The sequence below is a fragment of the Filicampus tigris genome, chromosome 5, assembly GCF_054856515.1.
Source record: "Filicampus tigris isolate MCC_2025a chromosome 5, RoL_Ftig_1.0, whole genome shotgun sequence".
Lineage (NCBI taxonomy): Eukaryota > Metazoa > Chordata > Actinopteri > Syngnathiformes > Syngnathidae > Filicampus > Filicampus tigris.
Window position 1 is genome coordinate 26,642,733 of NC_141221.1, and position 20,432 is coordinate 26,663,164.

Sequence of the window (20,432 nt, forward strand, 5' to 3'; positions counted from 1 at the left end):
GTTCTTCGGCTTCATCGGATCATGTGTGATTACGCGAGAGTGCATCACCTCAGCGAGTGGTGACAGCTCCAACGAAGTTTTGAAGTGCTTGACAGACGAAAGTTAAATATGTGTCTGAACACAAGAAATCCCAATCTATGAAATTACCGAATCAATTATACTTGAGTTTTTGGGCATGGATACCAGCAATTCGGGGCAGCCTACTGTATTATTCATGAGTGCAAAGGATATTCAGCGTTTGAGGGGCAATTTTCTGGCTACGTATAATGTATGATGTTGTGTTGAGAAATTGAATTGTGTATGATTTCTTGACAAATTTAGAAATAAAATGAATTCATAAAGTTATTTCAAAAAAAGCTTGTGTTTCTCTCCATTGGGTCATCTCCGTGTGGAGATTGCATGCCTGCCTGGGTTGTTTTTTCCCCCAGGTGCTACAGCTGTCACCCCACATCCCAAAAACGTGCTTGATAGGTTAATTGAAGCTTCCAAATTTCCCACAGGTGTGAATGTGACTTCTGAAGGGTTGTTTGTCTATATGTGCCCTGCGGATAAGTGGCGACCAGTCCAGGGTGTACCCCACCTCTCGCCTGAAGTCAGCTGGGATGAGCTTCAGTTATCCACAACACTGTGGATGCTCCATCATTGAGTGTACAGCTGTTTTCCTTGAGTAAAGTCAGGCAACAAATGTTGATTTGCACCTTCAAGTTGTTTTTCTGTCGTAAGATCATACTTTCTATCATATGTCTCTCTGGATGTTTTTTTCCCCCTTTTTCTTCCAGAGCCATGTCACAAGGACTCCACCCATGCTGGCTACGATTCAAGAGAGAAGCATTCCCCTTTTAATGGTGTGAGCGCAAACCAATCGCAGCACCCCGTGCTCCCCCTCCGCTCCCGAGCCTCCAGCCAATCCCAGACACCTTCGCTCAACACATGACACTATGTGCTGCTGTCCATCAAATGCCTCATGTATAGTGCATGCACGAAAATGTGGAGCACTTTCCAAACTTGTGTCTTGTCTTTTGTGTGGGTGTGTGATTGCGTGCATGGTTGTGGGTCTTTGTGTGAGAGGCTGTGTGTGTGCACGTGAGTGTGCAGAGTGTGTTTGCGCAGAGTGGGGGGTGGATGCATGTGGGAATGTGGTTTCTTGTTTATCTATGTAGCTGTGCAGAAGGCGCGAGAGGGAGGGCGTGAGGGAGAGAGAGAGGGAGAAAAAGAGAGAGAGAGATTTGTGAGCCACTTGTATTTGCAAACTCCTGGCTGAGGTCCCACTGGCGGCAGGGAGATCGGACTGAAAGAGCGCATGTCAGGATTGTGCTCCAGTGTGTGTTTGTGCATGTGTCTGGGTGAGACAGAGACAGAGAGGGGACGCATTCAATCCATTTCACCCACACAGGCCAGTTTATATTTTATCCCTGACTCTGGAAGTGTTGCCCCATTTCTATCTATCCAGCCACTATAGATTGCTGTTGTTCAACTTTTGGTGCCGGTAAGTATTTGAACTGATTGACCTTCTCTTTTCGCTTAAAAACCTTACTGATAATGCATGTCTTTAGCACTTTTGCACGTGTTCATTATTTGCCTGACTACAGTGTATGTATTGTTTGTTTCAAGTTTTCACTGAAATTTTAACGACTAGTAACAACTAGTGTGTCAAATTAATAGTTTTAACAGTTTGACTTCCAGCAAGCATTGTGGCATGTGTGATGTTAATGTGCATGAAAATGTATGTTTTGTGTGTGTAGGTGTGCGTGTGTGTGTGTGTGTGTGAGCGAAAGCAGACAGAAACTCTGTGTGTGGGAGAACTTTTAGAAGAATGTATGTGAGCGAGAGCAACGAGACAGAGATTGTGTGTGCTGGACAAAGTGTGCCGAGTGGGAAAAGTATTTGTGTGCATGCGTGTGTGTGTGTGTGTGTGTGAGATTTAGTGTTTGCTCTGTGGGAATGTAGACTGCAGCCGGCAGTAGCTATGTTTGACTGGGAGGAACTGAGCCAGACAGAAGACAAAAGCGAGCGGGGCAGTCCAGACAGGGTAGGTCAGCCATTAGAGACTGAAGCGGAGGGACCGGGCAGCCAGCTGCTGCTGCAATGGGAGGGGATCCCCTGCCACTGGTGATCCAGAAGGGTGAAAAATGTTCCCTTTAATTTTCTGATTCTCAAAGTGGTCTCCTTGCCTCTCCAACTTGCTTTGCGCGCCAGTCAAAGGAGATAAGATTCATGTCTTTGAATCAGTGGTGCAAATCCTTTAAGTGTGTATCATTGTGAAACAGTGAGGGTTCATATTCCAAAACGGATTCCTTGCCACTGTTTTCAAATCTGCAAACAAGAAAGGGGAAATGCAGAATAGGAAGTCTAAATTTAGAGGTGGTTAAATATAGATGACGAATGTCTTTTTTGCACAGGCTTTATTTCTTTTCTCCTTGGTTTTCCCCCATCAACTCACATGGGGAGTCATTGGAATGTATTAAGTGACAGAAAACGATGGTTTTTCCGATGTGGCCTTTTTTTGTCCTGGTCTGCTCTTGTCCAAAGCTCTTAATCCACTGCAAAAGGTTGAGTGCATAAGAGAGTAATGACAACAACAAAAACATCCCTACAGCCTACAGATGGACACAGGGCTGCTGCAAACGTACAAAGGCTTAATGCCGGCACAAGAACAACAATCCCTCATGGAAAAACAAGTCATCATATACGAAACCTCTATGTGCGCACTAACGTCCTAGTTGAAAGACAAGTAAAATACCTGTACATGTAGAGTCTTGCCATCCTGATACACATCTTAGTCCACATCACCGGTAATGCCGCAGAGCTGTTTTCACAATGCCGGCCTGACTCAAACTTCAAAGTCTCTTATGTTGGATATTTCTTGAAGATATTTTCTTCACAAACCAGTAAAGTAAAGTAAAGTGATCATATTTTTAAATGTGGGCACTTCAAAAAACTCAATTGTGTCATTGAGGTGAATTATTAGTCTGGGTTCCCACCGTTCGCTTCGATATGATGTCCTGTCTGACTTTGCCTCAGATGATGGGACTTCCCAGCATCACTTGTAGAGCTAATGTAGTGCGCTCAGTTCAGAGGGGGCAGCAGTTGTGTAAGCAGCTCCTATGACCCTTCAACTCAGCCGTGCCTGGACTCAGCTGAGCCCTCGAAGGACTTCGGTCCCATGCTTGACGCTCTATAAGCCCCTCTACATGCTTTGTTCCCTCCCAGGCCTGTGTGTACCTGGATTTGAATAGAAACCAGACAGCAATGCAACCCCCCTCCCCCCCAAACACAACACACACAACTGACGGTTTCCTCTGACACCACTCTTGCATGGGACAATGAGGATTTGTTAGTGCTCAACTGAACTGCAAGCCCCGGACACAAAGCAATATAGCCTCCCACCGCAGTCCTTAGACCGAGAGTGCAGCAAGCTGAAGCGCAGGCAGGCAGGACAGCAGCAGGGGGGCCCAGGGTGGGGATTGGGAGAGGGTGGGAGTGGGGGTTGTGTGCAGGGCTGGGATTAGCAGACAAGAGCTCTGAGTTGGGGGATGGGAGACAGAAATGAACAGGAAATTACTGCCTTTGATGAGGCTGTGGCAGATTCGCAGACTCAACTCCTCTAGGCGTCTTCCCCCTGCCGTAAAAAAAAAAAAAACCTGTTTGAGCTGAAAATGCCAGAACCCTTTGAGGGCCGCAAGTGTCACTTTTCTCTGGCAGCAATGGACTTGTACAGGTGCTAAATAAACACTCGCAAAAGTTTGCCAAAAGCCCGTCTTTACAGTTGAACCTTTCCCTTCCCGGCTTTTTCCTCCCCTGCAGACAGCAGCCTCTGACCATGTCATGGGAATCCTATTAAGCTCAAAGTCGATCCGACCCATTTTCGCCTGCTGAAAAATCTGAATCCAGTCCACGTTGCAAAAAAAAAAAAAAAAAAACCTCTGCTTTAAAATATGCCTCCTGTGTTGATATTATTTATATAATATATATATTTTTTTAAACTAAAGGAAGAAGGGTCAAAGCCAGAAAAAAAAATGCTGGTATTGAATACTGGCTCATGTGCATTTGGCCATGCTTAAACCAAAACAGCACAAGCAGTATCTTAATTATTTGGTTAACTAAATATTCCAGATTTTAATATTTTGCATGACAAAGACACAACCCCCTTCGTGCTAGAAGTGAGTTTCTGTGCATGAGGGAAGATGGTAATGTGTGTTCAGTGAATATCAGGGTCGATTAGAGAATTTCGTCTGGTCGAGCTACAGCAGATTAGACATTGCCTGCCTAATAAAGCAGATACAGGCCGCGGGCCGGTCGTCTGGCGCTCTGACCCACATTGCTCTGATGTGCACGTCACTTCCCATTACTCTGACAATTGGACGGCACATCAGCTGAGTGCACCGTGATCTGCATACCCTCCCCACAGGCGTAGCCTCGCTCGCCGCAACCTCATGTTGTCACTAACCTTGGCTTCATGAAGTGTGGCGTGAGTCACAGTGAGGCATCGCCACTGCGGCTGTCAGACCAAAGCGGCGCTGGGAGATTGGTCACGCAAGCAAAATGTTGAACTCGATGCTAACAAATCGAAGCTTCAAGTCATGTCGTGTCATGTTGAATAGACGCAAGCGAATAACCGCTCATCTCGGTTTTAGCATCAAGCAGCATTTAAACCTAAAATAACAACAACAACAACAAATTCCGTGAATAAAAAAAAAGTCTATAAATGATGCAGAATGAAGGCTTGACATGATTAAATGCAGATTACTACAACAAAAAGACGGAATTGGAAAAATCCATCAATTATCTCAACAAGTACTCAAACCAAAAATGCCTTAACTTAAACCATCCACGGAGTTAGTTGTTGGAGATCCACGCATGTGTCCTTTATATAAAATGTAAGCGGTTTGGTGGCAGTTCTGCAGCTGGCTGACATAGACAAGTCTGTTTGCAGGCAGCCTGAAAGATAATTGGCAGCTATGGAGTGAAAAGCGGCCTCAGCAACAGATAAGGACTGTGCGGAAAGCTCCATAATCAGCACGGATTAGCAAATGATAAATCATGGGTTCACATAAGTATGCTGTCACTGCGAGAAGAGCGAGAGGTAGGGGGAAGCAGAAGAGTGAAGATAGCGAAAGAGAGAGAGAGAGAGACAGAGGGAGAGAGAGAGAGAGAGAGAGAGAGAGAGAGAGAGAAGGGAGTGAATTGTGGTGAGGATGTGGATGTTTTTTTCTGTAATTCAAAAGAAAGACAAAATAATACCATCCAGCAGGTCAGCAGGAGAGACGGGCTGTGAGGAGGGAAATGAAAAGAGGAGAAATTAAAAGCTCTGCCAACACTCTGGCTAATACAATCTTCTGCCTGTCAGATTACCTCCTTTAATCCAGAAAGGTTTAACGCCTCTTAGAAATCTGAAAGAAGACATGAATTCAGCAGAGATTTTCCTCCGCAAGAGAGGAGGAAGGTGCCAGGGAGGAGGGTTAAGTCTCTGAGCAACTCAGAAAAGCACCAGCCTCAACAGTCATCAAAGTTCTATGCAGAGGATCAGCGTTTGAATTCAACCGAGCTGACTCTCACCACCTCAGTATTCATTTACTTCCAGTGTCACGCTTTTAGCCATCGCTTTGAAAGAACACAGCACCGTGTGTGTGTTAAAATTACAGTGGGACAAAAAGATGATCTCGACTTAGACGAGGCAAAGTTGAGCAGGTCACCGGAACACAAAGCACAGCGCAGTGGGTTAAGGACACGGTGTCCCTGCTGGTGTGATGCAGAAACGCACTCTACTGCCGCAAAGGAGTACATCTTCCCTTTTTAAAAAAAAATTATGGGAATCAAAAGAGGAGATAGTTTAGTCACAGTCAGTAGAACATGACAGGAACAACACCCGTCATTGGGGCTTCTTCCCAGAATGCTAAATATGTGGTTCCTTGCACCAGACCAACAGCAACATAGTTTTTGTCAATATATTGGTAGTTTTTATTTAATCGGTTTGGGGTGTGTCGCAAAGATTCATATTAAAAAGTTGACATGTTTTCCCCCAAAACAGCATATTCCATCTCAAGCCACTCCCGTGTATATAACTGCTCTTTTTGCGTGCTTATTCCGCCCCAAAAAAGACTTAGCCACAGGCTCCGTCTCGGCTGTAAAGTAGAACAGACTGCATGTGGGCAGAAAAAGTCATAATCAAGAAGTATGGTTTATCCTTCTGTCACCCGCTGATTTTAAAATGTTAAAACACAACTGTGATAATATTGGCTCGACTAGACAGATGGGGTCTTTTAGATACGTTGCAATATATTACTGCAGGGTGCGGCCAATCTGCACAACTGAGACTGTTATAGATGAAAAAAAAAAAGTTTGCGGACTCCAGAGAAATGTCACCGTTAAATCCAGACGACACCCACAAAAGGGCGCTTTCATCCCACTTCGTTAGAAATTCTCCAAACTAGAGCGAAAAAAGCGTGCGATACATATTCATCAGCCTCAGCATTCATGAAATGAGCCGACAAAGGTTTGGAGAGGAGCGAGGAGTGTGACATGCAATGCGGTTCTCTCAGGCGTGCTGCACAAGTGGATAAGTCAACGAGAGCCAGATTGACATGATCAAGTGCTTCTGTAGTGGGTTCAAAAAGGTGCACAGCAAAGAGACACGAAATATATTGACTAAAAAAAAAAAACGTAAACAGGCAGGGGGCCTCAGCAGAGGAAAAGGCAAGAATACTGACAGCTACAAGGACGAGCTGAGCAAAAGACAAGCAGGGAAAGGTAAGTCAGAAACACTGCGGATGATGCGTTTGAGGAAAGCGTCACCATTGAGAGTCACGGGTTAATGCTGAGATGCAAGCTGGCAGTGGAGAGAGAGAGGCTGGCTTGGCTAGAGTCAAGGTTGCTCGTGAATGCCTGCAGCCTTGGCAGGATGATGCATGGCACGTGGGTGCTGAGTGATTCTGGAAAGGCTTGGCAGTCGGCCCGAAGGAGTCCCTCAACTGGCACGGCCGGGGCCGGGCTAGCCTACTACCGATACTAGTCAGCCTCTAGCTTTAGTTGTTGACTCGAAACAGTTCAATAGATTAGAATTGAGCACTGGAAAAGGACACGAGAGCTTGTACTACAACGGCTAGTCCTTCCCTCAAGACTCTGAAGGTTTGTTCTTGTTGTTATGAAATGGTAAAAAGAAAAACCGCTAGATTGTGATTTGAATGGCTTTGTCGTACACACGACGATGTTTAATTTGTTATGGCTTCATCAAATGTGTTTCGCCAAAATTCAATGGGAACATTATTGAAAGTATATATATCAAATTTATTATGTACAGCCAAATAACACAATTTAAAACACAATTTATCTGCAGCTTTAGAGTACGGCATGATCTGAGACTGTAATACAGATTTTTTTTTCAGCCTGGCTTTCACATTTCAGGTCTACACTTTTAAATTCCTCACCATTCCACGCCGCAAATTTGTAGTCTGACAGCTAGACGAACGCTGCTGCCGTGGCAAATGTCCTACACATTACCCTAAGACCGACATAAAAAATCCTCTATTGCTTCAAGCCAGTTATGAGTGGTACAGTAATTAAAGCACAATTGTTGAATTGAGTTGGCCATGAAGCGGCTCACTCAGAGCGCTGGTGGTGAAGATTTGATCTTCCTGTGTAACTTCCATTACGTGAAAAACATTGGATGCCAGGAAATGTGGAATGATGGTATAGTAAAGTGTGGAAGTACCTTTGCTGTAAGCATCAGAGCCCATTTATTTTTGAACAGGCATCTTAGTTATGGTGGTCATGTTAAATTAAGGGTTCAAGTTATGACAACATGTTTGGGCCATGTGAAATATGGCGGTCATCTTGCTTCTTTCCTAATCATTCTCTCATTACTCATGCTGTGTAGCTTTTCATCGCCATGGAGATTCTTTTAAATTGCATGACAGATCAATCATTGGCAACTTTAACTCGTTGTTTTAACACTACTGTAGTAAGCGGACTGTAGGGAAAGTGACAGTTCATTATTGAGTGACGTTATTTACATATCGAGTATTGCTCTCAATTATGTGTATGTGAAGGTGAACATATTCACTTTGGAGCATTCAGACCGTTCTCAGTAAAATAAGATATTTCATCTTGTTAGTGGGCTCAAACTGACATCCGGTGAGTTCTCTAAATCAAAAACAGTTTCGCTCACAGCCTGCAGTGTGCGAGCTCTATCACAGTGCAACAGTCACAGGCTAACACTGCATACATTTAACCTTCTTGTTCACACAAGTGGCAAAATCCAGAGTCCATTTTACCAAGTGATGACTTAATTGATGCGTTTTTCAATTTGCACCAGTTTTGAATACAGCAGCATTGGAGGCCTGTCTGTAGACCGGCCGGCAACACGACAGAGTACACCGTGTGCTTCTCATTGTCCAACCCCTGGAATGTGCTGACGAGGCAGGGTTCACACTAGTTCAGTCACATTGTTTCACTCTTCACTCAAGCCCTGTCAAGCTCTCATGCTTGCCCAGCTATTTTTACACGCTATACTTTTGAAAGTTTGTCAGTTATTCACCGTTTCCGGGGGTGGCACCAGTGTCAGTATTAACATTTACAAGGAAGTATTGTTATGCTTGGCAATTACGATGCAGCAATTCACAAACAAATTCGGTGACATAAAAGGAAGCAGGGGAGGTACTATGAGAGGAAGAGCTATTTGAGATTTGGGGCTGAGGGTTCAAGTGCCAAGGAGGGAAGCCACTTTAGCCTGAGCCAGAGGCTCTGAAAAACGATTAGTTCACGACTTGTCAGTGAATAGAAACACATAGAGCAAGGAAATGCAGGGTGATGCATTCTTGAGGCAAGGAGGCATCTAACATGGCGATAAAACAACAAAAATGGCCCATAGGTTTTACACTAAAGATGAATACAAACGTGTGACATCTTTATTTTTCAGGTCTCACTAAACTTATTGGGAACTTCCTTCTCCAAGAATTTGTATACATAGAATGATACTTCAAACTCACGCTCATGAAACCACTGCTTTTTGCTCTTGTAAAGGTAACGGTCATTTAAAATGCAGTAAAGCAAGGATACACGCCTGGCTTCGTTCTGAATATTTGCAGTGACCCGTGCATTATAGCTTCTGATTGGACGTACTCATTTTTCATTGTACTGATCAGAACGCCAACACTGCAAAGGTGCAACAAATCTCCCGACAATGACATGCAATACTTATGAGCTCCAAGATTTCACTGGTGAATAAAAAAATAAATAAATAAAAAAAAAACCTCCAACTACTTAAGTAGCCTAAATTTATCGCAAAAAGACGATGGAGAAAGAACCCAGTACAGTGTTCTTTTTTTTTTTTTTTTTCTCGGTACAGTGTTCTACATTTCTTCATCTGTGTTGAAGGAACCAAGCAAGCCAGGGAGGAGGAAGACAGTGTATTGTAGCCGCGGCACAGATAGATAGACAGACACTGGGAGCATTAATAAAACATAGCTGCATGATTTTCCAACCTCAAAGAAGCGAACACAGGAAGGCGCACTCCCAGAGCCGAAGCTGAGGTTCAGCGCAGGGTAAAGGGAACAGTAATCTCTAACTAGCACAACACTGCAGTGCACTAAGCTGTGGGGCACAGCCACATTCTCTGATCACACTTAGAAGCGTTAATTCGACTGCTTCCACAAGCCAGACTGACAACATGTTCTGCCCTTTTATTCATGCTATTTCAGATGTTTTCCCCTTCTTTTGTCCCCCCGCCCCCCTTTTGCTGCAGGCGGAAGGAGACGACAGCGCTGCTCATAATTTTGAAGAAGGTGGGGACCAAGATAAAACGATGAGCAAGTTTGCCACCATACAGTATCTGAAGAGCTATTTTAAGGAAATCCGAGCCTCTGCATCATCATCTTTCTCATTCCTTCTGGTTGGCCATCGACGTCATTGAAACCTCAACATGAGCATGGGTGGTAACACACTCCGGCACATGGTTTACCCACTCAGGCCAAGAGAAACACACACTTAGTTAAATAGCACTTAACTTTGAAGGCTTGCGTGTTCGACCCATTGATGAAAGCTGAGACTATGTTGCAGAAAGAACTGATACCGTGGCAAATTTACAAAGACTACATCATATAAATCTGGACTGCAGACATTTTAAAACAAGTGGTCTGGGTGGCAACCGGTAAGCTAGTGTGGGATTTTCCATTTGTCTGAGGCAAACTGAAGCTACAATAAGAGCATTGGAACTAATGGGGGGGAATCCAGTAGCATTTTTGGATTTTTCTCAAAGTTTGTGTGTGTTTAATTTATATGGCCGGTTCTACATCTGCTATCGTTCAAAGAGCGGGGGTGAGGCCCAAGATCTATCTCGGTGTCCACGGTGAACATTCAACGCTGTCGGTGAGTTTGAACTCAGCCAAAACCATCGACCGTTGACTGTACCCTGAGGGGCGCCACGTCGCATGTTCCATTACCTTCTGGGACCAATTCACCTCTGCTGGATTCATAGCGGTTGCCTGCTGAAGAAGAATTCATTTTGGCTGCATCTGTAAATGCTGCAATAAACATTCATTGCTGTCGGTGGGTTTACATGAGAATAACTCACTGATCAATGAATGCAAACTGCGGTAAAATGTCTCAGAGAGCCTGATACCATCACTGAGGAGATGACACTGAAGAGAAAGTCTCACATTATGCAATGATAACAACATGGCCAAAAGAAATGAGAACATAGTGATGGCCCTACCTCATTCGAGCACAGCAATTAAAATGTAGAAATTGAGTTTAACGGGACACAATTGCTGTAATAGATTATAAAGATCAACTATGGAAATGACGAACAAACTGTAAAAAAAAAAATTCTTAAACATGTCTTACTGATATTTCAAAAATAAAGACTACCACAAGCTTCATTTTGCATTCTTTGGATGGCAAGATAAACAGTGTAATTATTTCAATGCACTTAAACAACAATGTGAAAGTTCTATATGTGTGTGTGTATATACATATATATATATGTGTATATACATATATATATATGTGTGTATATTCATATATATATGTATATATACATATATATATGTGCATATACATATATATATACATATATATATATGCATATACATATATATATATATATATATATATATATATATATATATATATATATATATATATATATATATATATATATATATATATATATATATATATACAGTTGAGGGGATTGCTTCGACAATATGTATTGTATTATGTTGCTGATTGTAATCTGTGCAAATATTTAATTTGACTAAGTAAAATTGCAACACAGAAAAGTACTACGACTCTACTGTTGTGTGTGACTAGAGATACCTTTACTACATATATCAGGAGGGCCACACAAAAGTCTGCTTATTTATCCTCATGGTGTTGCAGCTTTGTTCTCACAACTTCTAAAGTTATAGGCAATGACACAGGAACAGCGTGACCCACTTCTCTCTGACCTGGAAACACTCTACAAGCTGACCCAGAGTCAAAAGCTAACACAACCAGCACTGAGAGAGCAAAAGACTTGGGTGAATAACATCTAGGGTAGCCATAATTTATTAAAGGCTGAAATCATAGTTCTAACACACTACTTCACTCATGTCACATTTCATGGACAAGGGGAGAGAAAAAGAGAGAAGGGAGACCAATGATAGAAGAAGAAGAATCAGCTCAAGAAAAATACCATTAAAAGTCTGATAGACGACAAAACATTGTACTTGAATAGTAAAACCACCATCGAAAATTAATTTTGGAGGAAAGAACAGCAAAGCAAAAAGTGAGAGCTGTGTTTTAAAACATTTGAGTGCGCTGCTGCTTTGCTCCCAGGAAAATGAAAACCTGATGATCTTGAATGACTTTTGGACTTAAACATAAAAAGTCAAGCAAGAGATACGAAGACAAAGGGAAAACACGAGCTGGGTTCCAGCCAAGTACTTCCATATGGATGTCGAGTTCATCGGGTCCAGGTGGCACGTGGGTCCATTCTGAACGTGGAACTCCAGCATGCATCTACCGCCCTCTGTTGGCCTGGAACATGTCGTGCAGCAGGTGTCCTTACCTTGTGAGCAGCTGGAGCTGAACTTACTTATGTTGCAGATGCATCGTGATTTAATTGGGCATGATCCAATTGCAATTTTAGAAATCTTAATATATGAAATATTGTGCAGTATCATTTAAGTAACTAACGTCAATAAAGAAGTGATGTTTTGGCTAATTTATCACATAAACCATGTTCCACATTTTCCCAGGATGCACACAAATTGTATGCAGTATCGCAGTGCAATAATGTAATAACATATTATACAACACTGTCTGATTTTGGTGTTAATGAAATTCAACAAAACATTTCAAGTACGGATATGAATATCTTAACTGATGAATGAATTAGATTTGAGTATTCATGAAACCAAGTGCAACAAGTTTTTTTGTTGTTTTTTTTGTTTTATTTGAGCAGGGTAGATTTCATTTTGACCACCCCCACCTTCAGTGCACTCAATTTAAAATAAAAAGGTTACTTACCATCAAACTCAAATATTGTGGGGAAAATCTGATAAGAAAAGGTCATGGCACAAATAATCTCACTTGGGATATGTTTTAGGTGATTGAACTTAATCTACAAGCTAGTGCTGAAAACAGCTGTTGCTAAGGCAGCTATTTGGCCCCTGACCTAGGTTTCTGCTCATTGAATGGAGGTCTCTGAATTCCCAGCCCTGTTGGAACATTTACAAGGCCTGCCTCAGCCCCCCTTGACCTGAGCATCACCCTTAGCCGATGCATGCACTGAGGCATCCTAAGGGTAGAATAGGGCCAATAGCGAGCGAGTGAGTCGCCACGGCCACAAGCCCAACTCGTCAAGTTTACAACCCTATCAGGTTTGGCCTCATAAATCCACGACTCCTCCTGCTGTACACAACAATGCTGGTTATTCACTCGGTGTGCCGGTTCAATAGTTCTTCTCTGGCTTGCTTCCACTTTTTCACCTCTACCCCTCCGATCCTCTTCTCACAAGTTTATAGAGGGAGTGATGAGAAAGGCTGGAGCAGAGCCGTAGACAATCGGCGCAGCGAGTCACGTCGGGGTCAGCGTTTTCTGAACTGTGTTCAACCTCTGACCCTTCCTACGTGCCACCTGGCGCTGCAATGGCAGCAATGGGAGTCCTGGCTGAACTTCGCCTGAACCTGGACCTTAACATTGGACCATCACCTCACCCCTGCATCTTTGTTCTAAGTCCCTTCCTGAGAGGGGCACATTTCTGGCATCTTTTGATCCCGCACTGTCAGTTTGCACTTGCACTGCATGATGTTGACTTCACGATCATAGAGCAAACAATTAGTACATCAGTAACTTTTGTTTCCTGACACTGACACGATAATAAATGAATGTCAGAACCGCCTTGCATTGTTTTATTTCAGTTGCATTTTCCTTTCTTTTTAAGAACATGATGATTGACTTGTGTAAGAGGCATTATTTTTAAGTGTATACTCCCCTCTTGCGGGGATCACGTGGAAGTGTTACCCAGTCAGTAAATTTATCATGCTCATAGCTGGGTGAAGCTCTGGGCTGCCCTGGACCTTCCATAAAGGAAGATGTGTTTTTATTTTTGTGAAACCTCAGAGAATTAGCCAAACTTTAGCTAAACTTTAATTGGTGGCTAGCACAAAACAGTTGAGATTAGATTAGAAAGATTAACTATTGCTAGATTGATGGAAAGACGGAGAAGTAGGTAGTTAGATGAATGACTTACCCATGCTGTCATTATTTTCCGGCTCTAGTGAGTGGTCCCCAAAAAAGCCTACCAAAAAAAAAGACAATTTAGTTCAAGTGACCATTTTTTTTTTGCCTTACTTTCTGGTGCCATTTAATTGCGGAGTTACACTTAGAAATGCATGACAATAATGGTTTGTGTCCCCTTAAAGAGACACAGTTAGTTAGACAGTACAATGGTTCAGACACAAACAAAGCTGTACGAAACAATGCCGTTTTGTAAACAAACTATATACCAAGAGATGCCTCCTTGTTGAGCAGCACATTAATTTATACACAGGACCGCATATGGCGATAATCAATTCTTTATTAGGGCAACATATGCGCTAGCCATGGAGTTATGGCTCTGTTCCCAGTTATGACAAAGTTGAGGACACAACTTTATACAGTAATGTGAACAAACAGATTAGCAATAACAGCTAGTGCTAATGAAAGTACAACAGGTGATGAAAAGATGGCAGAACCAAATCATACCAAGAAGCTCATCCATACTAACCCGTATTTTAGGGATTTACTGCTGTGGTGTGTGGGTGGGTGGGTGGGTGCGTGTGTGTGTGTGTGCGTGTATGTGTGCGTGTGTGTGTGTCACCTCCATCCTTCAACTAAATACCATCCATCCATTATCTGTACCGCTTCTCCTCACAAGGGTCGCGGGGCGTGCTGGAGCCTATCCCAGCTGTCTTTGGGCAGTAGGCGGGGGACACCCTGAACTGGTTGCCAGCCAATCGCAGGGCACACAGAGACAAACATCCGCACTCACAATCACACCTAGGGGCAATTTAGAGTATCCAATCAACTTACCATGCATGTTTTTGGAATGTGGGAGGAAACCGGAGTGCCCGGAGAAAACCCACGCAGGCACGGGGAGAACATGCAAACTCCGCACAGGGAGGCCGGAGCCGGGATCGAACCCACGACCTCTGAACTGTGAGGCGGACGTGCTAACCAGTCGACCACCGTGCCGCCCTCAACTAAATACATTTATCAAAATGTTTACCTTACACTGAGTGAGTTAATGAGTTACTGAATTAATGTAAACCGGACCAAGGAGGTATTCAGATTTTGTTCACAATACTTTTCACTGTAACTATACATTTTAAGGGTGGCTATGTCTTTGTCATGGATAGTGTGTAATAGGGCTGCACGATATCAGAAAAACATGCAATATGGTTGTTGAATATGGTGAGATATCAATATTTACCAAGTACCTAAAGAAATGACATTTTTATTATTCAACGGGAGAATTACATTTTTTTCATGCAGCAAAATAAGCAAATTCAATGTATTCTTAGTTAATTAATTGTAATTACCCTAGATAATGTTCAACTATGTATGGTGATGTACATTTAAGTTTGCATCTGACAGGTCAAATTCAGATAAAAGCATACAACTGCAAAAGAAAATTATTGCATGACTTTGCGATATACATATATAAAATGCAAGTAACGTGTACTGAACACTGCTGCTAGAGACTGTAGTGCAGGGCTGCAGCTTAACTTTTTTACTGGAAGCACAGCGGCCCCTAACCTGAAATTTTAGGGGCCCAAGTACAGTATTTAGTGACGCATACTGTAAATTGAATTGCAAAATAAATATTCACTCCAGGCGGCACGGTGGTCGACTGGTTAGCACATCTGCCTCACAGTTCAGAGGTCGTGGGTTCGATACTGGCTCCGGCCTCCCTGTGTGGAGTTTGCATGTTCTCCCCGTGCCTGCGTGGGTTTTCTCCGGGTACTCTGGTTTCCTCCCACATTCCGAAAACATGCATGGTAAATTGATTAGACTCTCTAAATTGCCGCTAGGTGTGATTGTGAGTGCGGATGTTTGTCTCTGTGTGCCCCGCGATTGGCTGGCAACCAATTCAGGGTGTCCCCCGCCTACTGCCCGAAGACAGCTGGGATAGGCTCCAGCACGCCCCGCGACCCTTGTGAGGGTAAGCGGTATCGATAATGGATGGATGGATGGATATTCGCTCCACTCATTTTCACTAAATTACTGATAAATGGCCTCAAGTGTGGAGCAGAAATGTCGATTGTAATAGTTTACGGGTGGTTCATATATATTTAGTGCTGTTTTTCTCTCGAAACCGCCTGGTCTCCCACTTTTCCTGCTCGCAGTATGCCTTGTCTGTGACACACATGCACAGTAATGGTAATCCGGGTCATCCGTGATGTAAACAGAAAGGCTCAATCCTAACAACCACACTTGCACCCTTGTGCCCCTCACTTGCGTGTTCCCGCGGAGGGTACGAGTATGTAGGGTGTCTCAATTCTGCAAAGTGCTCTGTCGCCCCATCCCGCCCTCTCTGCGCCCATGTTCCGCACTTCAGCTGAGCCCGCATCCATGGCACCTAAACCGAAGCATATTACCCACAATACACAGGAAGCATCCCTTTCATGGCAGCACGGCGGTAACAAACAAGCCTCTAAAATTAAAGCGAATTATGGTTGATGCCTGATTTCATTTCTAACTTATACGGAAAAATTTTGAAGAAGTCTGAAGAAGTTTTTGTTGAATTTACTCAATTTCATTTCATTAAGTGGTTGCACAAAATAAAGGCAAGACAGTTTTATTTATATAGCACATTTCATACACAAGGCAACTCAATGTGCTTCACACAAGCAAACAACACCAACAAGCATTTACAAACACAACAGTTAACAACATTCAAAATCAAAGGAGAAAAAACAAAAGCATCTTACAAAAATTACTAGAGTGTACGTTCACAACATTTAAAAGTCCCTTGAGGGGCCCCACATGTCATGGCCATTTGATCTGATTCAAAACTTCCAATGGTCACAAAGGTAATGGTAACTCCTTTTCTCTAAGGAAGACCTAAACCATTTTAGGACTGTTCCATTTAATCCCACGTTTAAATTCTAGTATAAAATGATGCAAATATAAAAAAATTATTAAGTGGAAATGTGTGTGTGTGTGTGGGCGGGGATCTTCAGTGCGTATAACCAAGAAAAAGCTTACATGGAGAAAATTGCGTCCCACGGTGGTGTTCCAGCTTGATTACATTGTTTAGGTTGCTTGGAATCAATGCAGATTCTGATCTTGACTTTGTGTGTGACTGACAACCATCATAGAGCTGACACATTCCATAGTCTGATCTACCATGGTAATGCAGCCATCCTCCTCTACAGGTATATAAGCCAATTTCTCAATGATCTTTTCTCTAAAGGCTACCGGTTGCAGGCACACTGGTTGTACTTGTACAACGCCCTTGGTGTCTGCATCAGTTTAAATTGTGTATTAGCCTGGCAAAATCCCCATAGTGTGTGTTGGTTCTGGAAAATGATCTGGCCCTACTTTTGTATTTTGCTTAGTGTGGTGTCATTGGTGACACTCACCTTGATTCTTTTGACACCATCCTGCAGGCCACGAAGCTGCACGGTTAGGCCTAAAGCTTCTGCTGTAGCACCACATTATCCTGCACATTTTTTTCTAGTTTTGCTTGTGTTTCACGGTCTTTGCATTTAGGCTGCACCAACTGGTCTTTGTTTGTGGTTTGAGTAAGAATTCAAGATCCTGTTAGAGTGCTGTAGCTCTCCTAGGACGCTCTAGTGACTGATAGCTGACCAGGGTCAGTGTGGGGTAGCATGGCTCAGTGGTAGAGTGGTTGTCCCCCAACCCAGAGGTTGTGGGGTTCGACTCCCAGCCATTGTGACCATGTTGAAGTATCCTTGAGCAAGATACTGAAACGCCAGTTGCTCCTGATACTGTGTCATCAATAGGTAAATGAGGTACAGTGAAAAGTGCTTTGATTAGAGGTGGGCATTCCTTCCGACTGTTGCACCAGTCCGTCAGTCCGTCACTGACAGACGCCCATTTTGCTGACGACTGACGAATGATGGGACACCTAAAATAGACGGACTGACGAATGATGGATGTGGGGTTTCGTCTGTCAGTGTAGTCATCATTAACGCCGTCTGTCAATGACGGTCTGTCAGTCCGGGGAGGGTGGGTGTACCGACGGATGGACCAACGGACTTCTGACGGACTTATATGACGGACTGACTGACAGACAAACGATTATAATACAGTTCATCGCAAAAAATGACAGACTGACGAATGTCGGACTGGTACCCTGGCCGCTGGCGGATGACGGACTAGCAAAATTTTGTAAAATGCCAATTTCTGGCTTTGAGTACTGAAAGTAGAAAAGCGGCATACAATTGACAGCCCATTTTACAATGTTGTACTTTGTGCTGGTGTCTCTTGTGAACACCGCCTCCTGAGTCAGAATGTTGATGTTTTCACCTACTTGTCACGTGCCTCAATTGTCACTGGAGCCTCCTCTTGTATTAGGTTTTTAATATTCAGTGTTTCTTAATCCTTTGTATCCTCTTCTACCAATTCTATGTTCACTGATCTTGTGCTACGGTTGTGACACACCCCCGCCCAGTGGTTAAGTTTTCGGCAGTGTGAACACACAATTCCTGGACGTCAGCATGCTGTTTATTTTCCAGTTCGGTGAGGGGATTATCGAAATCCACAAAGCTCAAACTTTTCATATATATCCAGGCTGCCTTTTATTTTTAAAATTCTAGAAGAACTGGTGCATATGCAGTTAAAATCTTTCTTGGATGAAAATGTCATGGAGGTTTTCCGGTCTGGTTTCAAGACAATGCATAGCACAGACAGTGTCAGACCTGTTTTTAATTATATTCTCCTGGCAAATGACACTGTGTCTTCTTTTGTTGGCTCAAATTTCAGCGTTTGCTACGGTGGACCACAATATTCTGCTGGCTTGTTTGCAGCACCGGGTGGGCATTAGTACTAGCGCTCTAGAGTGGTTTAGATCCTATTTGGCAGGGCTTGTTGATGTTAGCCTAGGTTGCTCTGAGTCTCACTCTGCCCCTATGTCTTGTGGTGCTCTAGGGCTGTGCAATTAATTTAAATTGTGGGGCCTAAAGTTACTTTTTTTCACAAAGCCCCAAATACCTGGAAAGAAGCCCTGCATATAGGGTCAAATAAGAGGCGCCCAACAATCTCTAACATCAATAATTGCTCTTCTTTGCTGTCTAAAATTGTCCTGGTACATCATGCCTATTGCATCTTTGTGCCCTTTGTCTGGAGACTTGAGCTTCCAGTTCTTTTACATGCTGCCTGGGGACTCCATTACTCATTTTCAGATGGCTGCATGTTGTGTTCTCTCAAAGCATCAGATTCCCCTTTCTACGTCAGCGTACCATCCTATCAACAGCTGTAGACCCCTGACCCAACACACGCCACCTGCCTCGCGCCACTACAACCACCTCCTCCAACCCCTGCCCCACAGTCAACACTAGCATATGTTTTCCCTAGAGCATTCACCCACCCAACCTCTGTTCAAACACACACGTGCCTTGGTGGCCCGCCATGAATAGACACACTTATGCTGACATATGACACACAAACAATCTGCAGACAGGCTGCTGTGTATGACTACCTCCCACTACAAGGATTCTGAAACTAACAGGTTACATGAATAAAATAAATGTAGATAAGTTCAACAGGAGCTATTGGGGGGGTTTGTGGAATGAACTTTTGGAAAATGGATGCCCCTTCGACAACCACAATCATCCACTATCGGGGGTGCCAGACTTGACTCCGAAAAACAAAAACCTGGTGCTTGCATCCTCCCTTCAAATGATTTGGAAATGGCAACCCACTACACAAAGTTGTCAAGCGGTCAAATGTTAGGAGGATAAATTCAGCCATATGTTTCATTAATTAAACCACAGACAGACTGAAATAAAATCTGCAAAAGGACTGCCTCCCTCACAAATCCTCTTTAGTGTCCTTGCATTATTAGAGTAAGAGCTTTTAATGTTTTGATGGTAAAATGGCATTTTGTGTCATGTTTGTAAATGTTACTGTACATTGTGTCTATTGCACTGAAGCTTGATTTCAAGAAAATCGCAAATTGAATCGAAATCGCAATATCAGTCCGAAAAATCGCAATACAATTTTTTCATAAAATCCTTCAGCCCTACTGTACATTACACCCGCGACCCAAGTGAGGATAAGCGAGTAAGCGGTACGGATAATGGATGAATGAATGAATGAATATCCTCAAGTATCGTCCAGTTGCCGCATATTCACTCATTTTCGAACGGTAGGGAGGAGAAGCGTAGCAGTGATGGAAATAGTGGCGACAAAAAAAACAAATAAATAAATAAAAATACAAACCAATTTCTTCAAGATGATTAGTATGTACAAATCAATTTCACCTAATTGATTAATACATCTAAATTGAGATATTCCAGATATTTAGTAAATAGAAAGTAATTTCACCTAATAAATTAGTAAATCCAAATCAATATATTCCAGATATTTAATAAACAGAAATTAATTTCACCTAATATATTAGTAAATCTTAATCAATATCATCCAGAGATTTGGTAAATAGAAATCAATTTCATAGCGATAATTTGTATGTATAAATTAATTCCACTAAGATAATTAGTAAATCTAAATCTAATAGGCTCAAATATTTGTTATATTTGAATGACTTTTTTTCAGATACCTAGTAAATTTTTGTTAGTTTTCTACATAAAGTAGATTTGGATTCGCTCAGCATGTGTGTATTATTAGTTAATCCTAAATATGTCAGCTATTAATTTAATTACTTTGTATTCAATAGTTTGGTTTAAATTTACTTAATTAAATCAGTGGTTATTAATCAAAGT

At 42.7% G+C, this 20,432-nt stretch overlaps 1 protein-coding gene and 1 long non-coding RNA gene across 2 annotated transcripts in view; one reads left to right on the forward strand and one right to left on the reverse strand.

Moving 5' to 3' along the window:
• The first annotated feature begins 1,273 nt into the window (after positions 1 to 1,273).
• Positions 1,274 to 10,874, forward strand: LOC147147953 (uncharacterized). Its single transcript, XR_015086976.1, has 2 exons — positions 1,274 to 1,486; positions 9,740 to 10,874. It is a non-coding gene; the product is annotated as an uncharacterized LOC147147953 (long non-coding RNA).
• The window catches only part of LOC147147954 (uncharacterized), a 49,527-nt gene continuing 32,439 nt past the window's right edge, over positions 3,345 to 20,432 (reverse strand). The window contains exons 2-3 of the mRNA XM_086032024.1: positions 13,733 to 13,780; positions 3,345 to 3,619 (exon numbers count right to left, since the gene is read on the reverse strand). Of these exons, the coding sequence (XP_085888150.1) occupies positions 3,396 to 3,619; positions 13,733 to 13,780 (272 nt within the window). The 3' untranslated portion in view covers positions 3,345 to 3,395. The remainder of the gene's footprint in view (positions 3,620 to 13,732; positions 13,781 to 20,432) is intronic.